The sequence below is a fragment of the Chelonoidis abingdonii genome, chromosome 9, assembly GCF_003597395.2.
Source record: "Chelonoidis abingdonii isolate Lonesome George chromosome 9, CheloAbing_2.0, whole genome shotgun sequence".
Classification (NCBI taxonomy): domain Eukaryota; kingdom Metazoa; phylum Chordata; order Testudines; family Testudinidae; genus Chelonoidis; species Chelonoidis abingdonii.
Window position 1 is genome coordinate 50,362,235 of NC_133777.1, and position 26,134 is coordinate 50,388,368.

General features: G+C 40.5%; 1 protein-coding gene across 2 annotated transcripts in view; it reads right to left on the reverse strand.

The window, feature by feature from the left end:
* Positions 1-1,552: 1,552 nt before the first annotated feature.
* The window catches only part of UBE2Q2 (ubiquitin conjugating enzyme E2 Q2), an 80,692-nt gene continuing 56,110 nt past the window's right edge, over positions 1,553-26,134 (reverse strand). For both annotated transcript variants that reach the window (XM_075069533.1, XM_075069532.1), the window contains 8 exons: positions 18,785-18,869; positions 15,606-15,666; positions 13,526-13,616; positions 12,768-12,826; positions 10,978-11,026; positions 9,750-9,845; positions 7,506-7,572; positions 1,553-3,282 (listed from right to left, as the gene is read on the reverse strand). In XM_075069533.1, the coding sequence (XP_074925634.1) occupies positions 3,251-3,282; positions 7,506-7,572; positions 9,750-9,845; positions 10,978-11,026; positions 12,768-12,826; positions 13,526-13,616; positions 15,606-15,666; positions 18,785-18,869 (540 nt within the window). In that variant the 3' untranslated portion in view covers positions 1,553-3,250. The remainder of the gene's footprint in view (positions 3,283-7,505; positions 7,573-9,749; positions 9,846-10,977; positions 11,027-12,767; positions 12,827-13,525; positions 13,617-15,605; positions 15,667-18,784; positions 18,870-26,134) is intronic.

The window sequence follows — 26,134 nt, forward strand, 5'->3', positions numbered from 1 at the left end:
CAACTTCCTGTCTCAAGGTGTTTGTTCCAGGCTCAGTTACATATGTGAGTGAGTGATTTTAAGGTACAGGCTGTAGCTGGATTAGGAGTTGATCAACAGCCCTTCTCAACCTAGCTGAATAAGAAAAAGGGACATAAACCTTCAGCAGAACATCTTAAGGTAAAATTCCCCCCACCCTGCACAACATTTTACTTCTCTATAAAGTAACTATTAAGCCAACTGCACAGTTCTCTGGCAGGAAGGGGTGGGGAATGAAAAAAATTTAAAGCCACATACCTGCTTTTTTTTTTTGTAAGGGAGATCTGGGCAGCTGTAGTACCAAACACTGCTTTTTAAGTGTCCTTTTAGAAACCTGGAGCAGCTCTGTTTAGCTCAAAATCTTGTCTGTCTCTTCCACCAGCAAAAGATGTTCGAACATCTCACCCATCTTTTTTCTCTCTCATGTCCTAGAACTAACACAACTACAACACTGTAAACAACTTTCAGAAATGGTCAGCAGTTACTATGTTAATATCCCTTTAATGCAGGAGATTTCTATATGGAGAATAAGACTTGAAAGTTACTTTAGTGTCACCTATATTGAAGGTTGACAGTTCTTCTACCCACTGCCCACATGCAGCTCAAACTGCTGAGGATAGAACCATTTTTGTCTTGGACTGCCATATGACATTGCCACTGTAAGTTAAAGTAGAGTTGAGGTGAGGTGCACTCTAATGCATTTTTAATTCTTTAGGTTTAGGAAGATTCTCCAATTTTTGCAAGGTAAATCGGGATCAAACTCTCATATGCTCTTCCTGGAAAAGAATTATTTTGTTTCCTGTTTCTGATTTAGATTGTGAACTCAAGGCCGGGATTGTGTTAGTTGTTTGACAAAGGGCAATTGTGGGGTAGCCCAGCATTCAGTGCTGTCTGCTTCAGTTTACCAAATGAGGCAGGTTTGGCTACATGGCTAATGATTTTCAACTCTGTCTGATTGTGATTGTGTAGGCTATTGGCTTTCCTAGCATTCACTCAAGATTAGACGATTAGATGAGGGCTGGTATGGGAGGCTTGAGTCCAAGGAAGTTAAGGTGTTTGGATGAAGAGGAAGATATTCAGAGAGGTGGAAGATTGAATCTGATTGCTTTCGTCCCATTTGCTCACTTGTTGGTTAACAAGATGTGCAGTTTGAAGGCCCCATTGATCTTAGAGGATAAAGTAGTGGGAGTGAATGAGTGTTTCTCATCTGTGGCTGTGCAAGTCCATTTCCTCCTCCCCACCATGGGCATTACTACCAGTGATCCATGTGATTTTTATACTTTAGATTATAGTGTACTTTATGGGGCCATACCTGAAGTCAACTTAGGAACTTCATCTAGTGCAGAATGCATTGGTCTACATGCTTAGTGGTGTTTTTCATATGAGCATTTTACACCTGTGCTTATGAGCCTGAAATTCAAAGAGGTTTTGACCTGTTGACCAGTTTTTCCTTTTATACATTGCATTGGTTGGGAACACACACATGTTCATGAACAGAAAGCTATCTACATTCAAAGACTAACCACAAACAGACTAATTCTTAAAATGGTTCTTTATTCATAAACTTGATGCAAGTTTACAAAATTACTGTACATTGCCAAATAATTCTGCAATGAAAAATGAAATCCAAAACAAAGCATGCCAAATGTGCATCTGTCAACCTGCTAGCCCATTAGAATATTAAAGAATTCAATAATGTATTCAAAGATTTTAGCCTCAGGTTTTAAGGAACTTTAATGCTTAAAGAGTTCTGCCTTTCACTTAAGGTTGCTGTCTGAGCAATTGGTTATCAGGATTCTATATGAATATATGTACAACCAAGTAAGCAGAAAGGCTGGCAAGTCATCCACTATACTCCCTAGAAGACTATTTGAAACAAAACAGTACGTATCAGGAGTAGTGCCCAATTCCTTCAATCTGTTCTTTCAAGCTTAAAAACTGGATCTAGAAGCAAATGCACAGAGGCCCATGGGTGCCTGATAGAGAAAAGAAGAAGAGCACAAATTTGAAAGTTGTAACTAAAAACCACATGCTTCTGGGTTAAAAAAGTGCTTAATCCATGGTACACACCCTTATATCAATCCCTGGCAGTACAAAGATCTAATCACTAATACTACAACCAAAATAGAATTGATTTAGGTAAGGCAATGAAATATAGTAATTACACAGACCCAGATTCATTTCCTAATAATGAAAGAATAGTTCCTGTTAGTCTTTCAATAACAAAAAGCACTGTCATGACTATGGCAACATTATTTTTACAACTCTGAATCAGGTGATGTCTTTTTTATATTTTATTGTAGCTTTTATATAAAAACTTTTGTTCAAGGATTTTCATTTTGATTTGTGCCAATCACTTTATAAGTTCATTAGTTTACAAATGATTGCAACAACCCGTTAATAAAATGGAACACCTAAAAAGATTTTTAGTTTCTTAAATAACTTCAAGCTTCATACTGTGGCTTCTTTTGTTAAGTAGCTTGAGCCAACAAGTAGCAGAAACAGCCCAGCAAGATTCTGATGCCCCAGTGGAAGTGACTAGTTACAAGGTTTTATTGGCACAGCCTTGCTCTGCTTAAAAATACAACAATCTAATAAAGAGTATCTCTTCCAAGAAACACTTCATATCCTCACACAACCATGGAAAAAAAAAAAAAAAAGTTTAATGACTTAACATAGATGTTTTCCTATATCTTTAATTTGGCAATACTACAAATGTTTTCATTTTAGACCAGAAAAACTACTGTGATTTACAAGACCTGAAATTTCCTAAAACAGTATTAAACAACGTATTAAACTTTGTTGGCTTTAAATGAAACATTACAATGCAAGTCTCTGCAGTCCACATTCTGCAAAAGGTAAGTACTAGTGAGTGACTCCTATTGAATGATCTTTTAGTAACTCAATAGCCAGCTTTAAAAAGTTTGCACTTTTAAACAAAAATGGAGAAGGAAGGGAGTGGCCCAAATATGCTTAATCCATAGGGACAAATACAGTAAAGGCCAAAACTGCTCAGTCCAAGATACCTAATAAGAGCAAAATGGTAAGGCTGTAAATTATACTGGATGTGTCTGACAGATTATCCACTAACTTATCTAATAGCTAAAGTCTTCAGTACAGCTGTTATAGGGGCACTCCTAGCTTGAGTCTGTGTGTGTGTTGGAAAGAAAGAAAGAAAGAAAAAAAAAAAGAGCTGTTTGACATTGGTCCAGGTTTACAGCAGTCCACAATATTAACCATCTTCTTTTGGAGGAGTGTACCAGCCTATAGAAGAACAAAGAAACACATCAGGCACAGGCACATTAACTTTAATGCGACACAGCTTTAGGCTCTATTTTGATGTATAATTGAAATTTAAATTGTATTTGAAAACTAGAACAATCCACCACAGACTCTAAACTCCTGTTGATTTCAGTGGGAGTTAAAGCACTGAAGATCAGACCCAGTATTTCTATTTGAAAATAAAGCATTAACATTGAGCTCCTGTTGGCAGCAGCCATCCTGCTGAATTAGACAAATCTTAAGACACCAATATAGACAGCAAAGATTAATGTGATCTAGTTTCCATCTGCTTTAGTTAAGACAAAGGTTCAGATTCTGGGATGTATTAGCAGGAATGTTGTAAGCAAGACATGAAAAGTAATTCTTCCACTCTACTCAGTATTTACAAGGCCTCAAAACTGGAGTATTGTGACCAGTTCTGGGCATCACACTTCAGGAAAGATGGACAAGTTGGAGAAAGTCCAAAGGAGAGCAACAAAAATGATTATAGGTCTAGAAACATGACTGAGGAAAGATTGAGAAACTGGGTTTTAGTTTGGAGAAGAGAACGTGATAACAGTCTTCAAGTACGTAAAAGGTTGTTATAAAGAGGAGGGTGATATATTTTTCTCTAACCACTGGAGACGGGACAAGAAGTAATGGGTTTAAAATTGCAGCAACAGAAATTTAGGTTAGACATTAGGAAATCCTTCCCAGTTGTAAGGGTAGTTAACCACAAGAATAAGTTACCTAGGGAGGCTGTGGAATCTCTGTCACTGGAGGTTATTAAGAACAGGTTTAGACAAACAGCTGTCAGGGATGGTCTAGATCAAGGGTCGGCAATCTACAGTATGTGTGCCAACACTGGCATGTGAGCAGATTTTTGATGGTATGCTGGGCGGGATGAGCTGCTCAGCCCACCGCCACTCTGAGGTTCCTGTTGCTGGCCCCTTGCTAGCTGGGGTCCCACTCAGCGCCTGCTGCTGGCCTGGGGGAAGGAACCACAAGCTGGCAGTGGGCTGTGAGCCCAGCTGACAGAAGCCAACAGCCGAAACGCCAGAGCAGTGGCAGGCTGCCACTCTGGGGTTTCCACCACCGGCTCCTGCCAGCTGGGGTCCCACTCAGCACCCGCCGCTGGCCTGGGGGAAGGAACCCCAGGCTCGCAGCAAGGTGAGACCCCAGCTGGCAGGAGCCGGTGGTGGAAACCCCAGAGGGGGGCTGGCAAAGATGCTCAGCCCACCTCTGAAACCCCAGAGCTGGGCGGGCTGATCTGCCCAGCCCGCTGCTGCTCTGGGGTTCTGGCTGCTGGCTCCCTACCAGCAAGGGTCCCCGCCACAGCCCCACTCACCTTGCTTCCAGCGCAGGACCCCTGCCAGACAGGGTCCAGGCTTCTGGCCCTGCTCAGCCCTACCAGTTGCCAGCTCCACTCACCTCAGCTGCCAAGCTGGGGTTCCAGCTGCTGACCTCCTGCTAGCCGGTTATCAACATATAACTCAGAAGCATGTGTGCAGCTTAAGGTATCTAAATACATGCAACCAGACATTGGAAAACTCAGCAAGGAAAAGCAAGGGCAAAGATCACACTAAAACTAATAAGATCTGCATTTTAAATTTAAATTAAGCTTCTGAAATATTTTGAAAACCTTGTTTACTTTACATACAACAGTAGTTTGGTTATCTAGTATATAGACTTAGAGAGAGACCTTCTAAAAATGTTAAAATGTATTACTTGCACGCAAAGCCTTAAATTAGAGAGTATACATGAAGACTCAGCATACCACTGCTGAAAGGTTGCCGACCCCTGGTCTAGATAATACTTAGTCCTGACTCAGTGCACGGGACTGGACTAGATGACCTATTGAGGTCCATCCCTGTCCTACATTTCTATGATTTTCAATCCTGCAAGCCTTGCATATAGTCATTTGTTTGATTATATTGGTATATGCATATGAATATCCCATTTTGCAAGTGCACGCTCAACTTTTGCACAAGTGTTTGAAAATATAGACCAGGACGTTCCTGGTGTTACAAGTCTGTTTCATCCTGCTGAGGACGGAATGGGAATAATGAACTATAACCGCAAGTTCAGAAATGCCAACAAAGCAATTTACCTTTCAATATATATTTCAGTTGCTACACACCCAGAATAACTTGTGATCATGAGAAGGTTCAGTCTGTGAGACCAAGGTGTGCATGATTTTGGTTTTTTTCAGTTTAAATGGACACTGCCAAAATTGAAAGTATCTATTTAATTCTACCTACCACGCTAGCAAAGTTTTAAGAGATCTGCCTCAAGTTTTGTATGATTAGGACAGTGCCTACTTAAGCTGTTCCTGAGGACCTACAGTAGCCATAAGTTAACAAAGAAGCCTTTAAACATCTTTCATACTGTGGATGCTGTGTGTATTGGTAAATCAGTGTAGTGTATAGGCAGAACTAAAAGAGCCATATTGACTTTTTTAGAATGAAAACAACCAAAAAGCTCAAGTAATAGCAGCTAATCATAACATTTCAAAGTGTTTTAGAATCAACTATTTCCAATATACATCTCTTCCACTGGTACAGAAGACATGTTTATTGTACAGATGTGTGCCTCAATTTCCCTGAAAAACATATCCAACATCCAACTGAGACAGAGCCCTCCTGGCTCCCAGTACCAGGTTTTAACCACTGGATCACACCCTGTCCCTAGATGAAGATTCTTTGATAAGTAAGTCAGCAAAGCAAGGCAGTACAAATAATATATACAGTAATTCCTCACTTTAAGTCATCCCACTTAATGTTGTTTCGTTGCTGATCAATTAGGGAACATACTCATTTAAAGTTGTGCAATGCTTCACTCTTACGTTGTTTGGTTGCCTGCTTTCTCCACAGCTGGCAGCCTCCCTAGCCCCACCTCCCAGCGCCTTCCCGCTCCCTTCCCCAGCTTCTGCCCAAGGCAATCAGCTGGCTTGCGGCATTTTGGAGGCAGGAGGGAGGGGAAGGAGCAAGGACTCAGTGCACAGGCTCCCCACTCCCTCCTGAACATGGCAATCAGCTGGGTTGTGACATTTGGGGAGAAGGGAGAGGAGGTGGGGAGGGAAGAAGAGGCGGGTCAAGTGGGTGGGCTGAGGGTTGAGCCCCCCGCCCCTGGTGCTTGCAGAGTAGGAGAAGCTGCCCTGGAACTTAACCCTCCCATTTACATTAATTGTTATGGGGAAATTGGATTCGCTTAACATTGTTTCACTTAAAATCGCATTTTTCAGGAACATAACTACAACATTAAGTGAGGAGTTACTGTACTTCTCTTTGTAACAGCCTTGTCAACTACTTTTAAAGTTGACAAGTCTAGGTGAATTGTCTAGCTGCAAAACAATGCCAAATCATGATGTGGGATGTTAGATCAGTTATCTGCTCCCAGGTGGCTCACTCAAGCTGGAAAGCAGTAATACGAATTTCTAGAGGGAGCCATGTTCACCTTACCACACAACAGGTGAACAGCAGCACCAGCTGCTGGCAACTGGTTTTGTATGGGGGAAAGCATATCTCCCCGCCTTCAAAGCCAGACTGAACAGTTTTCAGGCTACACATTTTAATTTGTACTTTCCAACGCTTCTACTCCATTCTCTCATTGATTATTGCTTTCACATGTCTTGTGCTATATTTAGATAAGCTCTTTGGAGAATGGAAGAGATGTCTTATTTGCTAGAGAAGCATCTAAACATTTCAGGCCTAAACAAGAAATTCTGTATAACCAGGATGGAAACAAAATGCAAAATAGGCCCTTCAATGCCTGGGAAGAGGCACAGGCCATTCTTGCTTTATCCCAAATAAACCAGGTAAAAGTTTGTATTGTATGGCAATTATATTAGGCCTGGTATACACTGGGGGGGCAACTGATCTAAGATACGCAACTTCAGCTATGAGAATAGTGTAGCTGAAGTCGATGGATCTTAGATTGACTTACCTCCCGTCTTCATGGTGTGAGATCAACGGCCGCAACTCCCCGTCAACTTCGCTTCAGCCTCTCACTCTGGTGGAGTTCTGGAGTCAACGGGGAGCGCGTTCAGGGATTGATTTATCGTGTCTAGACAAGATGCGATAAAATCGATCCCCGATATATCGATCGCTACCCGCCCAACCAGCGGGTAGCGTGGACGTACCCTTAGTTTCAAGCATTACTATCTTTTCCATCCCACTGTACAATTTGTACAGACAAGAACATATAAAATGTAAACATTTACATACCATTTTTCTCATGTATCTGTACTAGAGACTTATAGGACTGCTGTGCTCTTGCTAGATTATATTGGTTCTGAAATAAAAATAAGTCGTTTAATACTACCATCAAGTAGTGACATCAAGTCATGCAAGACCAAAAAAAATGGGCAGATACTTAAGCAAAACAAAGTAACTGTTTGAAAAGTTAGACAGTACTATAAGTAGAACAAAAAATTGTCTATTAAGAGGTTCCATGCAAGAAAACCAACTGCAATCTTAACCTGCAAACTCCATGGCCTCGAGGACTGAAGAGTCGGCTCTCATCATACTACAGTGGCTGTGTGATAGGACTTGCTAACTGATAAAATATAGGGCTTCAGGTTTCAAAGTACATTGTATTAAAGTGCTGTTATTGCACCTAGTGTTTTTTTAGGGGGACGTGAAATATGCTATCTTAAGCCACTGCATTCTGAATCATGTACACGTTAAAATTTTTTTCCACATAGTGCCAATACAGGCAAATATTAGGACAGTAATGGTATGGCTACACTGCAATAAACACACCCCCGGCTGGCCTGTGTCAGCTGACTTGTGCTTGAGGGGCTCAGTCTGCAGGGCTATAAAATTGCAGTGTAGACCTCTGGGCTCAGGCTAGAGCCTGGACTCTGGGACCCTGAAAGGGGGAAGGACCCCAGAACCTGGGTTTCAGGCTGAGCCTAGACATCTGCTCAGCGATTTTAAAGTCCCGCAGCTGACAAAGGCCAGCCAAAGGTGTTTTATTGCAGTGTAGACATAACATTTCATAGATGAATGACTTTTAGGGTAAGGGACATTCCAGGTGGATAGATTTAAAAAAAAAAGTCAACCTACCTAACATATGTTTTAAAAGATTCTTACTGTCAAACTAATTAGCCATCTTCCACACAAGGCTTGTAATATTAAAAACCTGGCTCTCAGGGTAAGAAATTCTTTTTAAAAAAAGTGGAGGAGGCAGAAGTAGAAATGGCACTGAGTGCATGCACTCAATATCAGAAATGGCTCCAACATTAACAGGCTCACAAACTTGAGATGGTTCACAAATTTGTGCTACAGTTTGGAGCTGTGAGGCCTAAATAGCCTGCAGACTCTAGAACTGCACTTGACTACAGCAATGCACATCTGATCAGTGTTATAATTTAACACCTTAAGACAGTCATGATGGAAATTAAATTTAAGTTGATAAGAACAGCAAAACTGCTTAACTTTTAACAGTCAATGGACTGGACCAATAGGATAGCAGTCTCCTGCCACAGAGTAAGTAGAAGCAATAGGTAAAATGCATTTTAAGGGTGCCTACGTGATCTAGTCTCCTAATTCATTCATAACTTAAGCCCTTATGAAAGGTCCATGGGACTTAGAATTAAGTGCCTAACCCATTTTGAAAGTGGGACCTGGGTAAACATTTTTAAGAATACCTAACATGGTTTGTCTCATTTTATGGTGAATTACTAGTCTGTTTCTATGCAGGTGTCCCCTTAATAGTGGTAAGATCAGACAACTTTTAGAGTCAGATACAAAGATCTATGATAGTTATTTCATTAATTTTTCATCCTTTATTAAAATATTTTTAGTGTTTACCAAAAAGCTTTTTTCAGATACTTTTTCTCAACTACCAAGAGAAGGCAAAAAGTTGTTTAAAGTTAGTTTGGATACAACGATCTCCCTGTACCAGAGTGACATGCTCTAGAATCCTGCATAGGGATGCAGGGCTCCTCACTCATCCTGGCATGAAAATACAGGATGGATTCAGTTAGCACTAATCAGAATTTAAGAAGGGTTGGAGCCTGTCCTCAGGAGCACAGAGAACTAGGGACAGTGTGACAGAGCACTGGCAAAGAAAGCCTTAAGAAGAGTCAATATTGGGAGAAAGTTCAGGCTGAAGTTTATGCTGCATTAAATTACTAACAGAAGCCAGAATGAGGACAGTAGGAGCTTCACCTGCTTCTTTGACCCTTCCATGTAAAAAAAATATTTGTCCTCTGGCTCACACACACGTTGTTTCTTAACAAACCCGTAACATTCATTTCCAGCAAACTAGCCACAAATATACGAATATGTTTCAGCACACAAAAGTGAATCAAAAGTTTATATGGACATTAAATTAATCTTAAAACCAAACGGTTGTTTTATATTTGAGCTTTCTATAAGAGTCAACATAAAATGCAAAATAAAACAAGTATCCACCCACAACACAAAAAAAGTCACTTCAATAATTATACATAATATATTTACCTTATTGGCTCCAAACTGTACTCTGGCTTTTCCTTTGACTAAAGTGGCATTGATCTGCATGATGACCGATTCTATTGAATAGGCACTACTCCAGCCCTAAAGGAAGAAGGAAATACTTCTACAGAATATGTGCTTGTATTCTTACGCTCACCTTGCAAATCCACTCTGGAAAGTATGTTGCTTTTTGCTAAACTCTAGCAGACCATGGTATTTTTGGTTAATAGCTTTTAAAACTATAAAACAATTAATTATTCCCAGGAGAAACACAAGAAACTAAAGTAAACTATGTTAGCATAAAGAGCTTGTAGGAAAAAGGAAAAAGCCAAGTTGCACACATTTCCAGAATCTGGTAAGACAAAAAACAAAGAAAAACACAACTACATTATAGAATTCTATTCATTTTCAGCTAGCTTTACAATAGCAATTACAGCTTTAAAAGACTCCTTTTAATGACTCAATTAAGCAATTAAGTGAGCAAAAAGATCCGGTTTCCACACACATCTGGGCAGCCTCTCTGGCACTGTTTTACTTTCCAGGGTTCACACAAGTCTCTAGACTTTTACATGAGCTATTTTTGTAGGGGAGATGCTGTCCACTGCAATCTTCTTTCCATAGACAGCAGCTATCTACTCCTAAATTAACACTGCTTCAAGCAACATTCACCGAAGCTCAGCACCTGCACCCCCCTATCAGATTGTGGGGCAGCTGCTAGGGTAGAAGGTGGGCGGGGGGGAGGAGGGGGTTCAAAGGAGCAGGACAAAGTGATCTCGCCTTTTACTGGATCTGGGTCCCTCTCTCACAGACTCCAGGAATCCATCAAGTTTGGGGTGGGGAGAAAGAACAGAACTTCTTATTTCCTCTCCCTCCACAGTGCCTCCAGGGTGAAGAGGAAGATCTGATGCAAGTTCAGTAAGGTGACCCTTGCAGAGCTCAAGCTTCCTGGATCTTGTTCCCCTATGGCAAGCATTTCCACAGGAGAGTATGATTTGGCCCTTTGTTCCTAACAGGCAGTGGTGTTTAAGCAAACATACAAAAAACACCTTCTTACTACTATTCTTAAGAAATACTCTTTGTTCTAGTCAGGATGCTAACTGCTATTACAATCACCTCCCCCCCCTCCCCAAACTAAGCATTACACCCTTTCACCATTACTCTTGACAATTAAAAAACACAAAACAAACACACACACACACAAAGAAAATACAAAAGATTTTGATTTTATATTCACCTGTTTAGTAAGAAGTTCCATGCATAATGCACCCCCACCCAGGACATACCTAAAAATAAATGTTAGATTAGAAATTTTGAATTCAATATGGCTTTTATTTGGCATCTTTCAAGACCAGTTAGTAAAGAGATTACAATGCAGTCATACCCTCAGGCCGTTATGAGTTAACCCGTCACGCTGTTTGCTCATCTATAAAAAATTAGAGAGCACTTTCAAGGACAATATATTGCAGTATGTTAGCCATATACATTTATTTATATAGAGCAGAATGTCGTCTAGAAACAAGAGAAACTAATCTGCTTTGTCCAACCACAAGGGAAGTCTTAGTGAGAATCAATGACTCAGCTAGTCTAGACAGTTTACATAATCAGAATTGAAAAATGTGGCAGAGGGATGCTATTTTTGATAGGTCTATTGTGGACATAGTACAAATGGATAGTTTTTAGAGTTACTTCCAAAAAGGAATTTAACATAACTCCAGCAACTTTACAACTATGTGCAATGGCCTCCTCTTCACAGAAGAGACAGGCTAGAGGGACATTCATTATTTAATCTTAAAACTCACCTTCTCAAGCATTTTGTCACTTCTAAACCAAATAACTCCCCAGCATGCACTATACATACTGTGAAGTTACTCTGAATGAACATCAGCAATTCACAACATGCCAGGGCAACAAAGGGAATGGGATGGAGTACCACAAGTTTTAAGCCCCAAAGTGCAGACTGTTCGCCTTCATCTGGACTATCAGAGGCACGCTGGACACATTTCTGAAGCTGGAATTGTGTTACATTCCTCTCCAAATAGTCATGAAAAAAATCTAGATCTTTAGAGCTATTAACCTTTTCTTTTCCAGCAATTTTGCACCAGGAAGAATGAGTTTAAGGAAGAGAGTGAGCTTCTAAATGGGTAATGAATGTGCACTGTTTTCATATTACTTTTTATATATTTGTGTGACAGCACCAGTCATGTCTACAAATCAAAATTACTATTTCTCGAATTAAGGTAGACAATAGGTTACGGCAGTCACAATCAGTACCAGTTTCCACTAAATTCAGAATTTTTTTTTTTTTTTTTTTTTTAATAAGAACTGTCACTTACCTTCCTACAACACTGATGCTGAATTCCATCCCGTCCCAATAAATATCTATAAGCTTCCCCAACACTGCCTAGCCAATGTACTTCAGTAATACTCTAAAGGAATCATCCTTAGGAGTAAGAAGGTCAAGTTAAATGCTTCTGGGCTATGCTTGCACTAATTTTTCCCCTAAAACTCCCCACTGTTACAGAGATGCAGCTCCTCCAGTGTGAAAGCCAGTACAGACTGGCCAGCAGCGTTATAACCACCACGTCACCTGCTCTGAGCACAGCAGGATTAAATCACATGGAGGTAACGACACCGGCAGTTATCCTTACTGTTACACCTATCATTGCTACCCCCAACGTCAATAGCAGGAATTCTAGGGAAAAGAATTAGTGTACACACACACACACACACACTTTGCAAGGTCACAGTGGACTAAACCAACACATTTCATATAGGCAGCTAGCTGGAAGCTACTTTAGCTCACTGGTTTGAATTAGCAGTCCTGTGTCTGATTTCCTGAGTGCCATCATAGTTTCCTGTCCTACAGCAGTTCATCAATATACATTGTGGGGTCTTGCCTTAAAATCCAGTTGCAGTTCCCAGAAATCAAGGGTGTCTTCAGCAGAGTTTCTACTACAAACCTTTTTATACAAGTCAGAGTTAAAAAAAACAAACAAACAAACAAACAAAAAAAAAACAACTTACCCTCCCGTGAGCACAGGAGATACCACTCGCACAAAGGGTGGATCAAAAGGAAAATTATCCTGAAAACAAAAGTATAGAGTTAAAAGCTATGCTGCAATACTCATTTCCAGTAAGAAAAGGATATTTCAATTTATTCTTTGGGAAATGCATAGTTTATAGAGTTAGAAAAGTTCAATCTTCACCTTGCATTCATGTAGAAGTTTACATTACCTCTAGGAGAACATCAGCCTTGGAATGTGATAGTAATATATTAAAAATCGTATTTGTTTTTGAAAGCTATACCATCATCCTTCAAACAGAGCAGTGGTTCTCAAACCGTGGGTCAGGACCCCAAGGTGGGTTGCCACCTCCTTTGAATGGGGTCACCATGGCTGGCTTAGATTTGCTGGGGCCTGGGACTGAAGCCTGAGCCCCACTGCCCAGGGCCAAAGCCAAAGCCCAAGGGCTTCAGCCCTGGGCAGCAGGACTCAGGTTGCAGGACCCCTACCTGGGGCTGAAGCCCTTGAGCTTCAGCTTTGGCCCCCCTGCCCAGAGCAGAGGGTTCAGGCTTTGCCCTCCCCCTACCCAGGGCAGTGGGCCTTGGGCAGGCTCAGACTTCGGTCCCCCCTTCTGGGGTTGTGAAGTAATTTTTGTTGTCAGAAAGGAGTCACAGTGCAATGAAGTTTGAGAACCCCTGACATAGAGCACATGGCCTATTACCATTTAAAATGGTTTCTACATCCAGATTTCCTCTCAGTACTCTATTGATACCCATTTACCTTAAATGAGAAGTTGAGCAAAATGTATTCTACACCTTCTTTTTCTTTTAAGACCTGAAGATCACTATGTAATGGGCTGTCAGGATCAACTCTAGGAATTAAACAGATGGGAAAAGCAAACAGAAATGAAATGAATCATTTGGCTTTCTACAGAAGAGAAAATTATCCTTTAAGAGTTCCTTTATTTCCTTTAATGTTCCTGCAGTTTCAATTAACTGTTACAATTCTTAAATCAAAGCACAAATGCAGGTACACTCTGCACTTGAAAGTAGCAGCAAGATTCATTGTGATGTATCATGTTCTTACCATACTTATGTTATTCAAGGATTTGAAATGCAGACATTCAAAAAAACAAAAACAAAACACCCTTTTGTTTGAAAATAGTAATTCATCTTCTTGTCACTGAAATTTGGTATCCTTCTAAAAAAGTTAAATGCTTTTAAATGAAGGGATTTTTACACTTTTACTCAAACCTTCAGTGTTTACTAACTGAACTAGTTACATTTGATGTATAGTGCAGAGTTCTAGATTACCATAGGTTTCAGAGTAGCAGCGGTGTTAGTCTGTATCCACAAAAAGAACAGGAGTACTTGTGGCACCTTAGAAACTAACAAATTTATTTGAGCATAAGCTTTCGTGGGCTACAGCCCACTTCTTCGGATTACCATAGAATCAGAAATACTGCGTCTGTGGTATTAGTAAAGCCAACGGTGTTTGCTATCAGCACAATTTCAAAAACCCTGTTTGTAGGCAGACACTGATGGCAGGATTACAAAAAAGCAGCCTGGTTATCAGTTCTTGCAGTGCTAGGTTAATCCTACCTCAAGAACTGGAATCCCAATAAACTTTTTAGTAAGAACACAGACAGAGTCCCTTGTAAGTTTGTTTAAATATGGGCTGGATGCATCAAGCACTTTACTGAAGACCACAGATATTCCACTGGAAGCCAGTAGCACTTCTCTGAATGCCTACAACCACACTAAGGCTATGTCTACACTGATAATTGAATGACACAATTTTGTCTTTCAGAGGTGTTAAACCCCCCAGAAAAACAAAAGTTTTGCTACAACAAGTGCCAGTGTGAACAGAGCCTTGTCAGCAGGAGAACGCAAATGCCACTCGTTGCGGGAGGAAGTTTTTTGATGGCAGAAGAGCCGACAAACAGCAGCTATACTGCCTGACTTTTAGTGGCACGGCTGTAGCGACACAGCTGTGTTGCTAAAATCTGTTTAGTGAAGACAAGCCCTCAGAGAGGGAAACAAGGCTTGTGCTCATGGCAGCTGGGGGGTGGGTCAGGGATCCATCCAGAGAGGGTTCCCTTACAGCAGTTGTCCTGTGTGTCCATGCAGTTCTGGGAGAACCTCATAGCAGTGTGATAGAATCCACTTCACCACTTCTAGGGGACAGATGTAACTAGCTTGGTTTGGAGTATGTTTTTCCTTCTTAGAGGTTAATCTGCGGGTTAGCATGTTACCCTATCACCAGGGATGATTTCAAGAGAATTACTCTGGGAATATTTTTTAAGGTAAAAGATATATACACATTAAAAAGTATAGCTATGTCAGTAATATTGGCCAACATGTGTAGTAAAAAGCCTAAGATTTTCAATCTTGTTAACATTTCATAGTTCACACACAGAGATAAGGACTATATCCTGGAATTATATTTTTTTCATTTTAGGCATATGTCATTGTTGAGCCATAAAAATAAAAGCTGCTAAAGCCAGTAAAGCAGTTCTGTTCTTCTGTATAACTCAAAAAGAATCAAAACCTATTTATTCAAGTTTAATATTTTTCAGTATGACAGGTTCACCATTTTGTAAGGGTTTGGGGAGAGAATCTTGGTGGTCAAAAATTATGGTGAAAGAGCACTGGTTTGACAGTGTAAATGCAGGTATATTCTGTGCCAGCTCTACCAATGCAGTTCAGTTCAGTCTGCATTAATTCCAAAGACCTCTATCCAGGAAGCTTTCATAGTACATTCTAGCTAGACAGTGTCAATTCTACATTGTAATCTGTGTAACAGCATTAACATAGGTTCTTTAGGAGAGAGAGTTTTAAAAATAAATGTAAAAACTTACTTTAGAAGTTTAACGTGCCACTCATACAGGCTGTCATTTACAAGTTCCACTGAATAAATCCCTGTGGAAGTTTTAGACAAGACAAGTTATTCAGGAACCAGAATGTAGTGTTCTGAATTAACTGTGTAACACCATCCCAAACAGATTATGTTTTATCATCATCAATAAGGAAAAGCATATAAAATCTGTTATATCCTTTTAAGTGCCTGACCAGGCCAGTCTGTGGCTATAAGCAAGGATTAATCTATCAGATATATCAAGGGATAAGAGCCACAATTCAAGATATGGTTATCTAAGGGAACCCACAAGTACTTTCAGAATAAGGTGGCAAAAAAAGTTAATATCTGTGTCTCCTAATAGTTTCAAATGGGAATACCACACAAATCAAGGGTGTCCTTTCCCATTCTCGAATTTTTCCACTTCTGTTCTCTTCATATTTCCTAACATATATAGCCACATCTCATTTCAATGCTGAACAGGCTTAATCTCCTGTATGTATGCACAAAGATTAGTATTATGCACGTTAATCCAAAACAACAATTTCCTAATTTGCAGGTGGGGGGTGATTCAATCAATGTTGCCAGAAAGGTAACCACTGAATAGAAAATAAAAAAAAAAAGGGGGTAGTGACAGACTCTAATGGCAGACCAAAAGGATGTCAGTCTGGCAGCCTGTAAACAGCATGATTTGAGACTCTGATCTGTGTATGTTTAAACTGTTTATTGTACAAATTAGAGTTACAGATTATACTGAAAAATGTGCCTGTTGCCTTACATAACTAAACTTCAGCACAGCATTTTAAAAGGAGTCAGTATATTAAGTACGGGGAATACATAAACAGTCGAGTAAACCTTTCACTGCATAAGGCGAGTCTGGTATGTTTTTAAAGATATAATTTTTACATGGATTAAAAAAAAAAAAAAATCACATCATTACACAGGCAGGAATATTCTGAAGATTATAATTCCAACAGGAGAACCTGGTAACTATGCAATCTGTAGAAATCTCATTCCTTTCTGAAGGAATTTACAACTCGAGTAATCACTTCCACCATCTGATTCTTTGATACCAAAGGCTGTGATTTTATCACTGGTAATCAATTATGAGTTATTATTCTAGTATCTTCGCATTTGGAATTGTTAGTGTTGGTGCAAATCTGTGAGCTATGGATAACCAAGTCACTCAGAAGTCAGGGTGTATTTTGACAGATTTCTTATAAAAAAAACTGTTCAAACTAGATATGTGGCATCACAGCAAAGACAGACAAGTGCATGCAGAACTTTCAGAGACCATAATTGTACATTCTCAGCCCTCTAACACCAAGACAATCAGTAGGGAGGAAAAAAAATATCTATGAGGCTCTCAGGCTACAGCATTTGACAATCATGTGGTTTCAATACTTTCACTCTACAAAGTAGCACAATCTTAGCAAATTGTCCACCTACAGACTGGCATAATGGGCCAATCTCCTAAACACTTCACAGAGGCATTGAAATAAGGCACCCTGGGTCAGTAGTTGCATCTAAAATGACTTAATACCATTAAATCCACCTGAGACAGTGCACATGCATATTTAATGAAGACTTTAGCAACCAGGTTTCTTGCCTTTCAAAAGGATACTGCTCTTGATGGAAATGGCTTTCCTAAAATCAACCTGAAATCCCCAAATAGACAGCAAAACACACTGAATGACTTAATGCAGATTAGAGCAAATGGCCTAACTGTAGATTCTTCTCAGCCTCACTGACTAGTCTCTGCTGGCTTGAAGGGGTAATCTGAACAAAAAGACAGTGGTGGATAGTGTCACAAAATGAACACTCGACAGCAGCATGTAGCATGAGCTTAGCACTATTCTGTATGATCAGATCTGTATTTCAGACCAGATAAATATAGGAAATCCATAACAACATTAAAGTAAATATTCTGAAATGGAACTGAGACAGTCTCAGACTGGTGGTCTTACTTGTTCAGTTCTGTCCTTTCTTAAATATAAATTAAAATACCAAAGCCACTGAATGAGGGTCAGGCACACTAGAATGAGAAAACTGGCACAGTAACTCAAAACAGGATAGGAAAAATGCAGAAAAATGCCTTTAGACAAATCAGAACAGCAATCATCCTTTTTAATTTACTTGAGAACAAGGCTTCCTATCCTGACAGCTGGGACAGGCATTTTCCTGTCAGACAAGCAAATCTGAAGACTTTTGATCAGGAATTCCCCCTATTACCACTCTGACCTGTACTTGTACTCTTGTCCCCTGTGTGGGCAAGAAATAAGACATTAGGGCTGAGCCAGTATGGCTATGTTCTGCTCAGGAAGTTATAGTAAATTCATCTGCAGTAACAACCATATTATAAAACTTTTACTCACTACAGAAAGCGACCAGACAACACAATCCACTCACCCCACTGTTGTGCTATTTCAGGCAATTTCTATATACGGCACAAAGAGGATAGCCAGCCTTTATCTGACTAAGCTAATCTATTGGGGTAAATGATCAACACTTGTTTACAAAATAAACATAACCATACTATTTTCAATCGTTTCAGTATTGAAAGGGCAGGACGTGTATGTGTAACTGTATGCATACAGAATCCGAGCATCAGAGAGTGTTATCAAAGGAGAACTGACAGATAAAAATATGGCTAAGACTAAATCTCACTTATTGCATTCAATAGAAAAGGGCTTTTAAATCAAGTGCAATCCCTTGTGTGGCAGAAATATTTAAATTGCTTCAGATGCAACATGCAGTACCACGTGACTAGGACAGCACTGCAAGATTTTTGCCTTATGTACCTGGGGTGGGAGGGCTAGATCCCAAGAGATGCTGAAAAACAACAATTCCCACTGAAGTCAATGTGATCTGTGGAGTTCAGCATCACCTCTAGACGGCACTCAAGTGGTTATATTAATGCTACTACTGTTAACATGAAATTGTATGTAGCAAAAAAGCCAGGTTAGAAAAATATGAAAGCCAGTAAAAAGAAATTTTACAGGTGGAATGTTTAAAGAAAATTCAAATAATTCAACTTCAAAATTTGAAGCTAAGATTAAAAAAAAAAAAAATGCATATAATGAAATAAAGTACAAAACAAAGAGCTATTAGCAGAAGATATTTACCAAGAGATAAAAAGCTTCTGAATTGCATTTCTAAGGAGAGAAATGTAGAATATCTTACCTGTTTTATAACTCTGTGATCTGTATATATCCCTGAGCTCTTTCATAAGCCGATCTGAAGCCTGGACTGACCCAGACACTGCACCCTAAAATTAAAAAACAGGCAACAGTTAACAGCTTCATTTGTATTACTAATGCTTTAAAATAAATAAATAAATAAAAGGCTGTATATTTGCAAAGTCTATGCAACTCTATTAAGGTACCACAAAATGGTAGAGTATATTAATTTCACAGATCTAGCATTCGTGCAAGTTGAGAAGTCAAGTACCAATGTAGTCAGAATCCCCAAGTCAGTCCCACAATCCTAGTTTAGCAACATTTCACATACCGAATAGTATGGTACATTGTATTTACATTTAACAAAGAAAACAGCAATACAAGAATATATAGAAGTGCAAAAGACTGTAGCAACAAATTTAAAGAAAAAAACCAAAGTTCCTTCAATGTAGTTCAGATAGAGTGGCTGCAATCCAGTGGTGCTTAGGATCTGTGCAACAGTATCTTCAAAATGCATACCAGTTTTCAAGGGCAAACAAAAAAGACTAATGCTTCTACACAAAGCTGCTGGCTTTAAACATCTCTTTTTATACATGTAGCTTGTTTTCAAATCTTGTAGAAAACTAGCCACATGTCTAAATACAGTAACTCCTCACTTAAAGTCGTCCCGGTTAACGTTGTTTTGTTGCTGATCAGTTAGGGAGCATGCTCGTTTAAAGTTGTGTAATGCTCCCTTCTAATGTCCGTTTGGCAGCCACCTGCTTTGTCCACTGCTTGCAGGAAGGGCAGCCTAGTGGAGCTAGCTGGTGGGTGGCTGGAACCAGGGTGGACCGACAGCCCGCCCATCCCCCAATCAGCTCCTCACCCCTAAGTTCCCAGTACAGCAGCTACCCAGCAGGCTAGCAATTGCAGCTGTCCCTCCCCAAACAGCCACTTGCTGCTCCTGCCCTCTGCCTTTGAACTGCTCCCCGAGACTCCTGCTTGCTGGAGAGGGGAGGAAGGCGGGGGGGGCGCTAATCTCAGGGTGTCTCCCTCCCCCTGCTCCTGCACCCCGCTTACCCCATCTTCCACAGAAGAAGGGCAACACATGACAGAGGGAGCTTCCAGGCAGCAGCAGCTGCAGTCTGGTCTCAGCTTGCTGATCTAATTACCAAGGCAGTGCACTTCTGACCCCACTCTTCATACTTAAAAGGGGAAACACGCATCACACACACACACACACACACACACACACACACACAGTCTCTGTCTGCCTCCCTCCTTTCCTGCTGCCTTGTACAGTAGAGTGAGAGAGTTAACCTTTGAGGGCTCAACCAATTGCTAAATCATTTAGCAGTAAGGCATTCCCTGGAAATATCCCACCCTCTGACTCCTCCACCTCAACCAAGCTTCACAACAGTATTAAATTTTTTGTTTAAAACTCCTAGTGTGTGTGTGGGGGGGGGGGGGGCGGGGGGGAGATTTCCCTGGCACCTAACCCCCTCATTTACATTAATTCTTATGGGGAAACTGGATTCACTTAACATCGTTTCGCTTAAAGTCGCATTTTTCAGGACCATAACTACAATGTTAAGTGAGGAGTTACAGTATTTAAATGTTCACAGTTGCGGAAAATTATGGGGTGGTGGTAAAATAATTGTCAACCTCCATTGTTTTTTATGACAGTAGATGTTGAGATTAAAAAAAGTTAAAGCTTTATTTTTGTTAAAACACAAACTATCAATATCACGTCAATATACAAACTATATTATATCCTTAAATCAAACTTCAATAAGTTCTTAGGCAGAGTTAAAAAAAAAAAAAAAAAAAGGTTGCTTATCTGTAAGTTTCCTATATCAATGGGAATATATTTTGTCGGTTTGTGTGCACAGTGAAATATACTGATAATCTATCCTTCCAAGCCTACCTATACAGTGTACCAGTAAAGCACTCGTAGTGCAGACATGGCTCTCGTCTTTCAACCCAATTATATTGTACCAGAGAGCACAATAGATGAAGAAAATGCAGGGGCTCTGTAAAATTGCCCATAAAATGTAACTTATTAATTTCCCTTTTCAGAAGTAATCAGCTCCTTAGAAAAGGGCTGCAAAGATTATGCAAAGTGTATTGTGTTATTGCTCACTTAAGACACACAGGAATGACATTTCAGATTCTTGCCTAGATTTACAAACCTGATACCTCATTCAAACGCCTCAAAACATGTAGGGGGTGGTCATAGGGGTTTCTCCTCTGACTCCCAGCTTCTCCCCTGCAAAAAATTTCCCCACCAGTTGTTGTCCTGGCCCATCAGGGTAAGCAGCTGGCGCACCAGGACACTTCGTTTACTTAGGTTTACCTTTGTGCCTGTGGACACTTGAGGTAAATAAACCATGTCAGCTCACCAGCAGCTTATCCTGATGGCCCAGAAGCCAAAGTTTGCTGACCCCTGAATTATAGGGTCAGCTTATGAACGGCTTATAAAAATTTTCCATTTTTACTTATCCATCGGGGGCGGGGGGTCAGATTATAAATGAACTAGCTTATGATCAAGTATATATGGTATCTACCTCTTTATGAAGCTACGGCAAACTCAACTGGATATTGTACTTCAGAGGGATTTTTCACCACACCTAGTTAGTGAATTTAATAAATAAACAAATAAATAAATAAATAGGACTTATTTAGAAGCCTCTTCCTGAAATGGAGCACAAAGTCGGGGATAGCAAATAAAATGTGGTTTCACTCAAGTTACATTTCCATTAACAAGAGCCAAGCATACATACAAGCACACTTTTCATTTTATTAGTAGCTGAATTCAGATAGCAGAAGTCTGGATGAGTCTGATGGGATAAACTTTCTCTAGGAAATTGCCTGCTACCTAAAACAGAGAAATTAATGGTGTTTGAAGATCCAGAGGATGTGGGGGAAAGGAATAATGGTTGTAATGTTTCACTCCATATTCTTTATTAAAATATACTTATATGACTGTGACATAACAGACATACTTTATGCAAGATGGGTCTTGTAAGATATTATTGGAAAAGTTATGATTTACTGAATGTTATCTGATTTGTATGCATGTTTCATTTATGTATCTAAAGTTAGAAATATGAACTATGTAACAATTACAACTAGGTGTGTATTGGGAAGACATTCACCAGATGACAGGCCATCAAATCTGATAAGCCATCAGAAAGGAACAACAAAGCCATGAAGATACTAATCTGTCTCCCTCCTGGGAGGCATCGGGGACAACTGTGACAGTACAAGGTCAAGTGGTCTTGTCACCTGATATTAAACAGTACCTGGGACTGCCTGTAACTTTCCTCTGGAAGGGAAGGGGTGGGGTGGTTCGGTTCAAGTTTGGGAAACAAATAGGATTTACATAAGGCAGGAATCCTTTAAGGATGGGGAGAAAGGCAAACGGGACTTCTCTCCATGGCCTGTCTGCCCAAGAGGAGAAACTGCTAAAGCCACCTGAAGAGAAGGCAGGGGGGAGTCCAGCCTGAGACAAGGATCCAATCTGAAAAGAAATATAACTGGAACTCTAAACTACAGAAATGTTGCAACCTGCCTAAAATATTATGCATAAGAAATTACATTCTGTAACTTGTTTCTTAAGCATTTTGAGCTTAGCTTGCATACTTTGTTTTATTTGTTCAGTAAACTGCTTTGTTCTGTCTTTTATCTCTTATATTCACTTAAAATTCACCTTTTGTAGTTAATAAACTTTTTCTTTATTTAACCCAGTTCCTGTAATTTCTAAATAGGGGGGCAAGAAGTCATGCACATCTCTCTTCACAGTGGGGAAAAGGGCAAGTTGTATGAGCTTGCACTGTGCAAGAAAGTAGTCTTTTGGGTTGGTCTCCCAAAAGGGGTAGGTACGTGCATGCTGGGGGAGCCATCTCACACAGAGCTGCTGAGAGAGAAAGAGTGAGTGTGGCAAGAGGCCAGACTCTAGTTCAGCAAAGCAGTAAGAGGGAACCCAAGCTGATTAAGCAGGGGAGGCTCAGTTAAACCACAGCACATCAGGTGGCATCCCCGAAGGGGGGGTCCAATCCATCACACTGGCTTCCTTACTTTGAATGAAAAAGACAAAATTTTAAAACTCAAAAAGCCACACCTGGTAATGTTAACTTCCCCCCCATCCTCTCTTCCCTCAAATACAAAATGTGTAGAGCAGGGACTGGCAAACCTTTTGGCCTGAGGGCCACATCTAGGTGGTGAAATTGTATGCAGGGCCATGAATGTACGTCTGGGGCCGGGGGTTGGTGTGCCGGGTGTGGGAGGAGGTGTGGTGAGCAGGAAGCGGTTCAGGGTACAGGCTCCGGCCCGACACTGCTTACCTCGAGCAGCACCGGAGTGGCAGTGGCATGCTCCCTGCCTGCCGTTGCTCTGCGCCGCTCCCAGAAATGGCCAGCATGTCTGGCAGTGGCTCCTGGGGTTGGGGCACCCCTGAAGCTCCCATTGCCCGTGGTTCCCATTCCTGGCCCCTGGGAGCTGTGGGGGCAGTGCCAGCACATGGAACCCTCTGCCTTGCCACAGGGACATGGTAGTGGCCACTTCCAGGAGCGGTGCGGGGCCAGGGCAGGCAGGGAGCCTGCCTTAGTCCTGCTGCACTATGGGGCTGGCAATCCTGTGGGTTGGACTGAAAGCCCTGACAGACCAGATCTGGCCCACGAATCATAGTTTATCCTCCCCTGATGTAGGGGCTAGAATACATGCGAACTGTCAGGATAAATATGTAAAACTCAAACTTTAATGTCTTTAAACTTTTAAATGCTAACCAGAATTCAAAGCAAAACCTAGAAAAAGCAAAATTTCATGTTTACCTAGCACTCCCCTTAAGACCAATTTATTATCAGCATAAAACACATCTACGTACTCTAAAGTTATAGATTTTAACATTCAGTATTTTCCTATACTTGATTGGTCCAAAACTCTGTGAAAAAAAGTCAGGATAAACCAAACAGCTTTTGTAAAACCTAGGACTTTTTCAATAACAACAAAGTAAGACACAAACCCAAAGGGCTTATAGATGGCAAAGCATTCCTCCCATGAATGCAGAGAGCTAGTAACCCTCTACCTGTGTGAGGAACAAGCTACATTAGCAAAAGTACTGGGAGCTCTTGCTGGCACCGCTATGTCAGTCAGAGATCACAGCTTTTCTCAGTCCTGACAGACACAGCTATGTCAACAGAAGTCTATAGTGTAGAAATAGCCAAAGGATATTACTCTTGGGCCATCAAATCTTAGTATTCCATTGGATCTGCATATACAAACTGAAATTCCACTCATTTCTCTTAATACACAGAACTTGTGAAATATGATCTGCAATTAGGCATGTAGACAGAGGCAGAGGCTCCTCTGAAGCTCTGTCTCCTTTCATTTGGTATGCACAGGTACACAATAAGGAGGTAATACTTCAAAGGAACCATGGTTCATTGTCCAGATAAAAAGGGGCTTTTCCGACTCCTCCTCCCTCCTTACAAATATCCTCCTCTTCTGGTCACCCATGGAGGAAGGGCGCAAGTTCCTCTGCTGACCTGGTCAGACCCTCCCTGTTTCCTAGGTGGATCAGGTAAAACTTCTGTGTGCATGGAGGAGAGGGGAGAGAGAAGCAAAGCCTTTATAGTAGCAACTGACTACTTGTCTCCATTAAGCCAGACAAAGAGCCCACCCCTTAATATGCAATGGGGGCATTCTCCAGTAGCCTTTGTCTCACTAGTTGATGTAACTGGGCAGAGAAGAGCATTCTATTGCTGTTTAGCAGTTGCACATGGATGGAATTTTAAAGATACCCACTAGAGATTCCATATAAAAGCTGTATTAGATGAATGCTTCATTTTGCAGTCTGAACTTTCAAGTCTGTAAATGCAAAGTCAAGGTTGTCTGTGCAACCTGAACTCACAAGGGGACAGAGTTATCACACAGGGTTGTGTGGTTTAATAGGTGTGGGTTCAAAGGAGCACTACCTCACGTACTGCAGAATAGGAACAATATATAGTGAATGAGAGGGGCTCATCAAGAAGAGCAACGTCCACATACAGATCTCCAGCTTTTTCAGTACTCTTGGATGCAAGTTAAGGCGCTTGCTTGGACCATTAATGCTGATGTTCAAGAAGTTCCAGAAGACTAAAAGAAATCTAATGTTGGGGAAACAAGATGACCCAAGTAATTATAGGCCTGTCAGTCTGACATCCATGCTGGGCAAGAGAACAGAGTGGCTGATACAGGACTTGATTAATACAGAATTAAAGGAAGGTGATATAATTAATGCCCATCAACTTAGGTTGACTGAAACTAAATATCGTCAAACTCACTTGTTATCTTTTTTATGATATTACAAGTTTGGGTGATAAAAGTAATAGTATTAATGAAACATACTTAGATTTGTGTATGGCACTGACTTGGTGCCACATGACATTTGATTAAAAGACTATAACTATATAAAATTAACATGGTACGTATTAAATGGATTAAAAACTGGCAGCTGATACATTTTGAAATGAAACTGTAAACAGGGAATCAAAACAGGTGCGATTCCAGTGGGATCCCACAAGGATTGGTTTTTGGCCCCATACTATTTAACATTTTTATCGATGACCTGGAACAAAACAAAAGTCACTAATAAAGTTTGCAGATGACACAAAAATTGGGGAGTAGTAAATAAGAGGACAGGGCACTGATACAGAGCAATCTGGATCACTTGGTAGGCTGGGCACAAAACCAATATGCATTTTAATATGGCTAAATATAAAAACACATACATCTAAGAACAAAGAATATAGGACATATTTACACAATGGAGGACTATCCTGGAAAGCAGGGACTCTGACGAAGATTGAGGTCATGGTGGATAAACTGAACACAAGCTCCCAGTGCAATGCTGTGACCAAAAAGAACTAATGCAATCTTTGAATGCATGAACAGGGGAAACTCTAGCAGGAGTAGACAGGTTATTTAATCCCTATATTTGGCACGAATGTGACTACTGCTGGAATGCTGTGTCCAGATCTGGTGTCCACAATTCAAGATGTATGTTAAACAATTGGAGAGGTTACAGAGAAGAGAGCCATGAGAAAGATTAAAGGATCAGAAAACATGCCTTATAGCAAAAGACTCAAGGAGCTCAAACTAATTTGTTTTACAGAGAAGGTGAACTGTTAATAGTCTGCAAGTACCTACGTGAGGAACAGATATTTAACAATATGCTCTTCAATCTAACAGAGAAAGGTACAACATGACCCAATGGCTGGAAGTTGAAGCTAGACAAATTCTGGTGGGAAATAATGTATTTTTTTTAAACAGTGAAGGTAATTAACCATTGGAACAACTTACCAAGGATTGTGGTGGACTCTCCATCATTGACAAT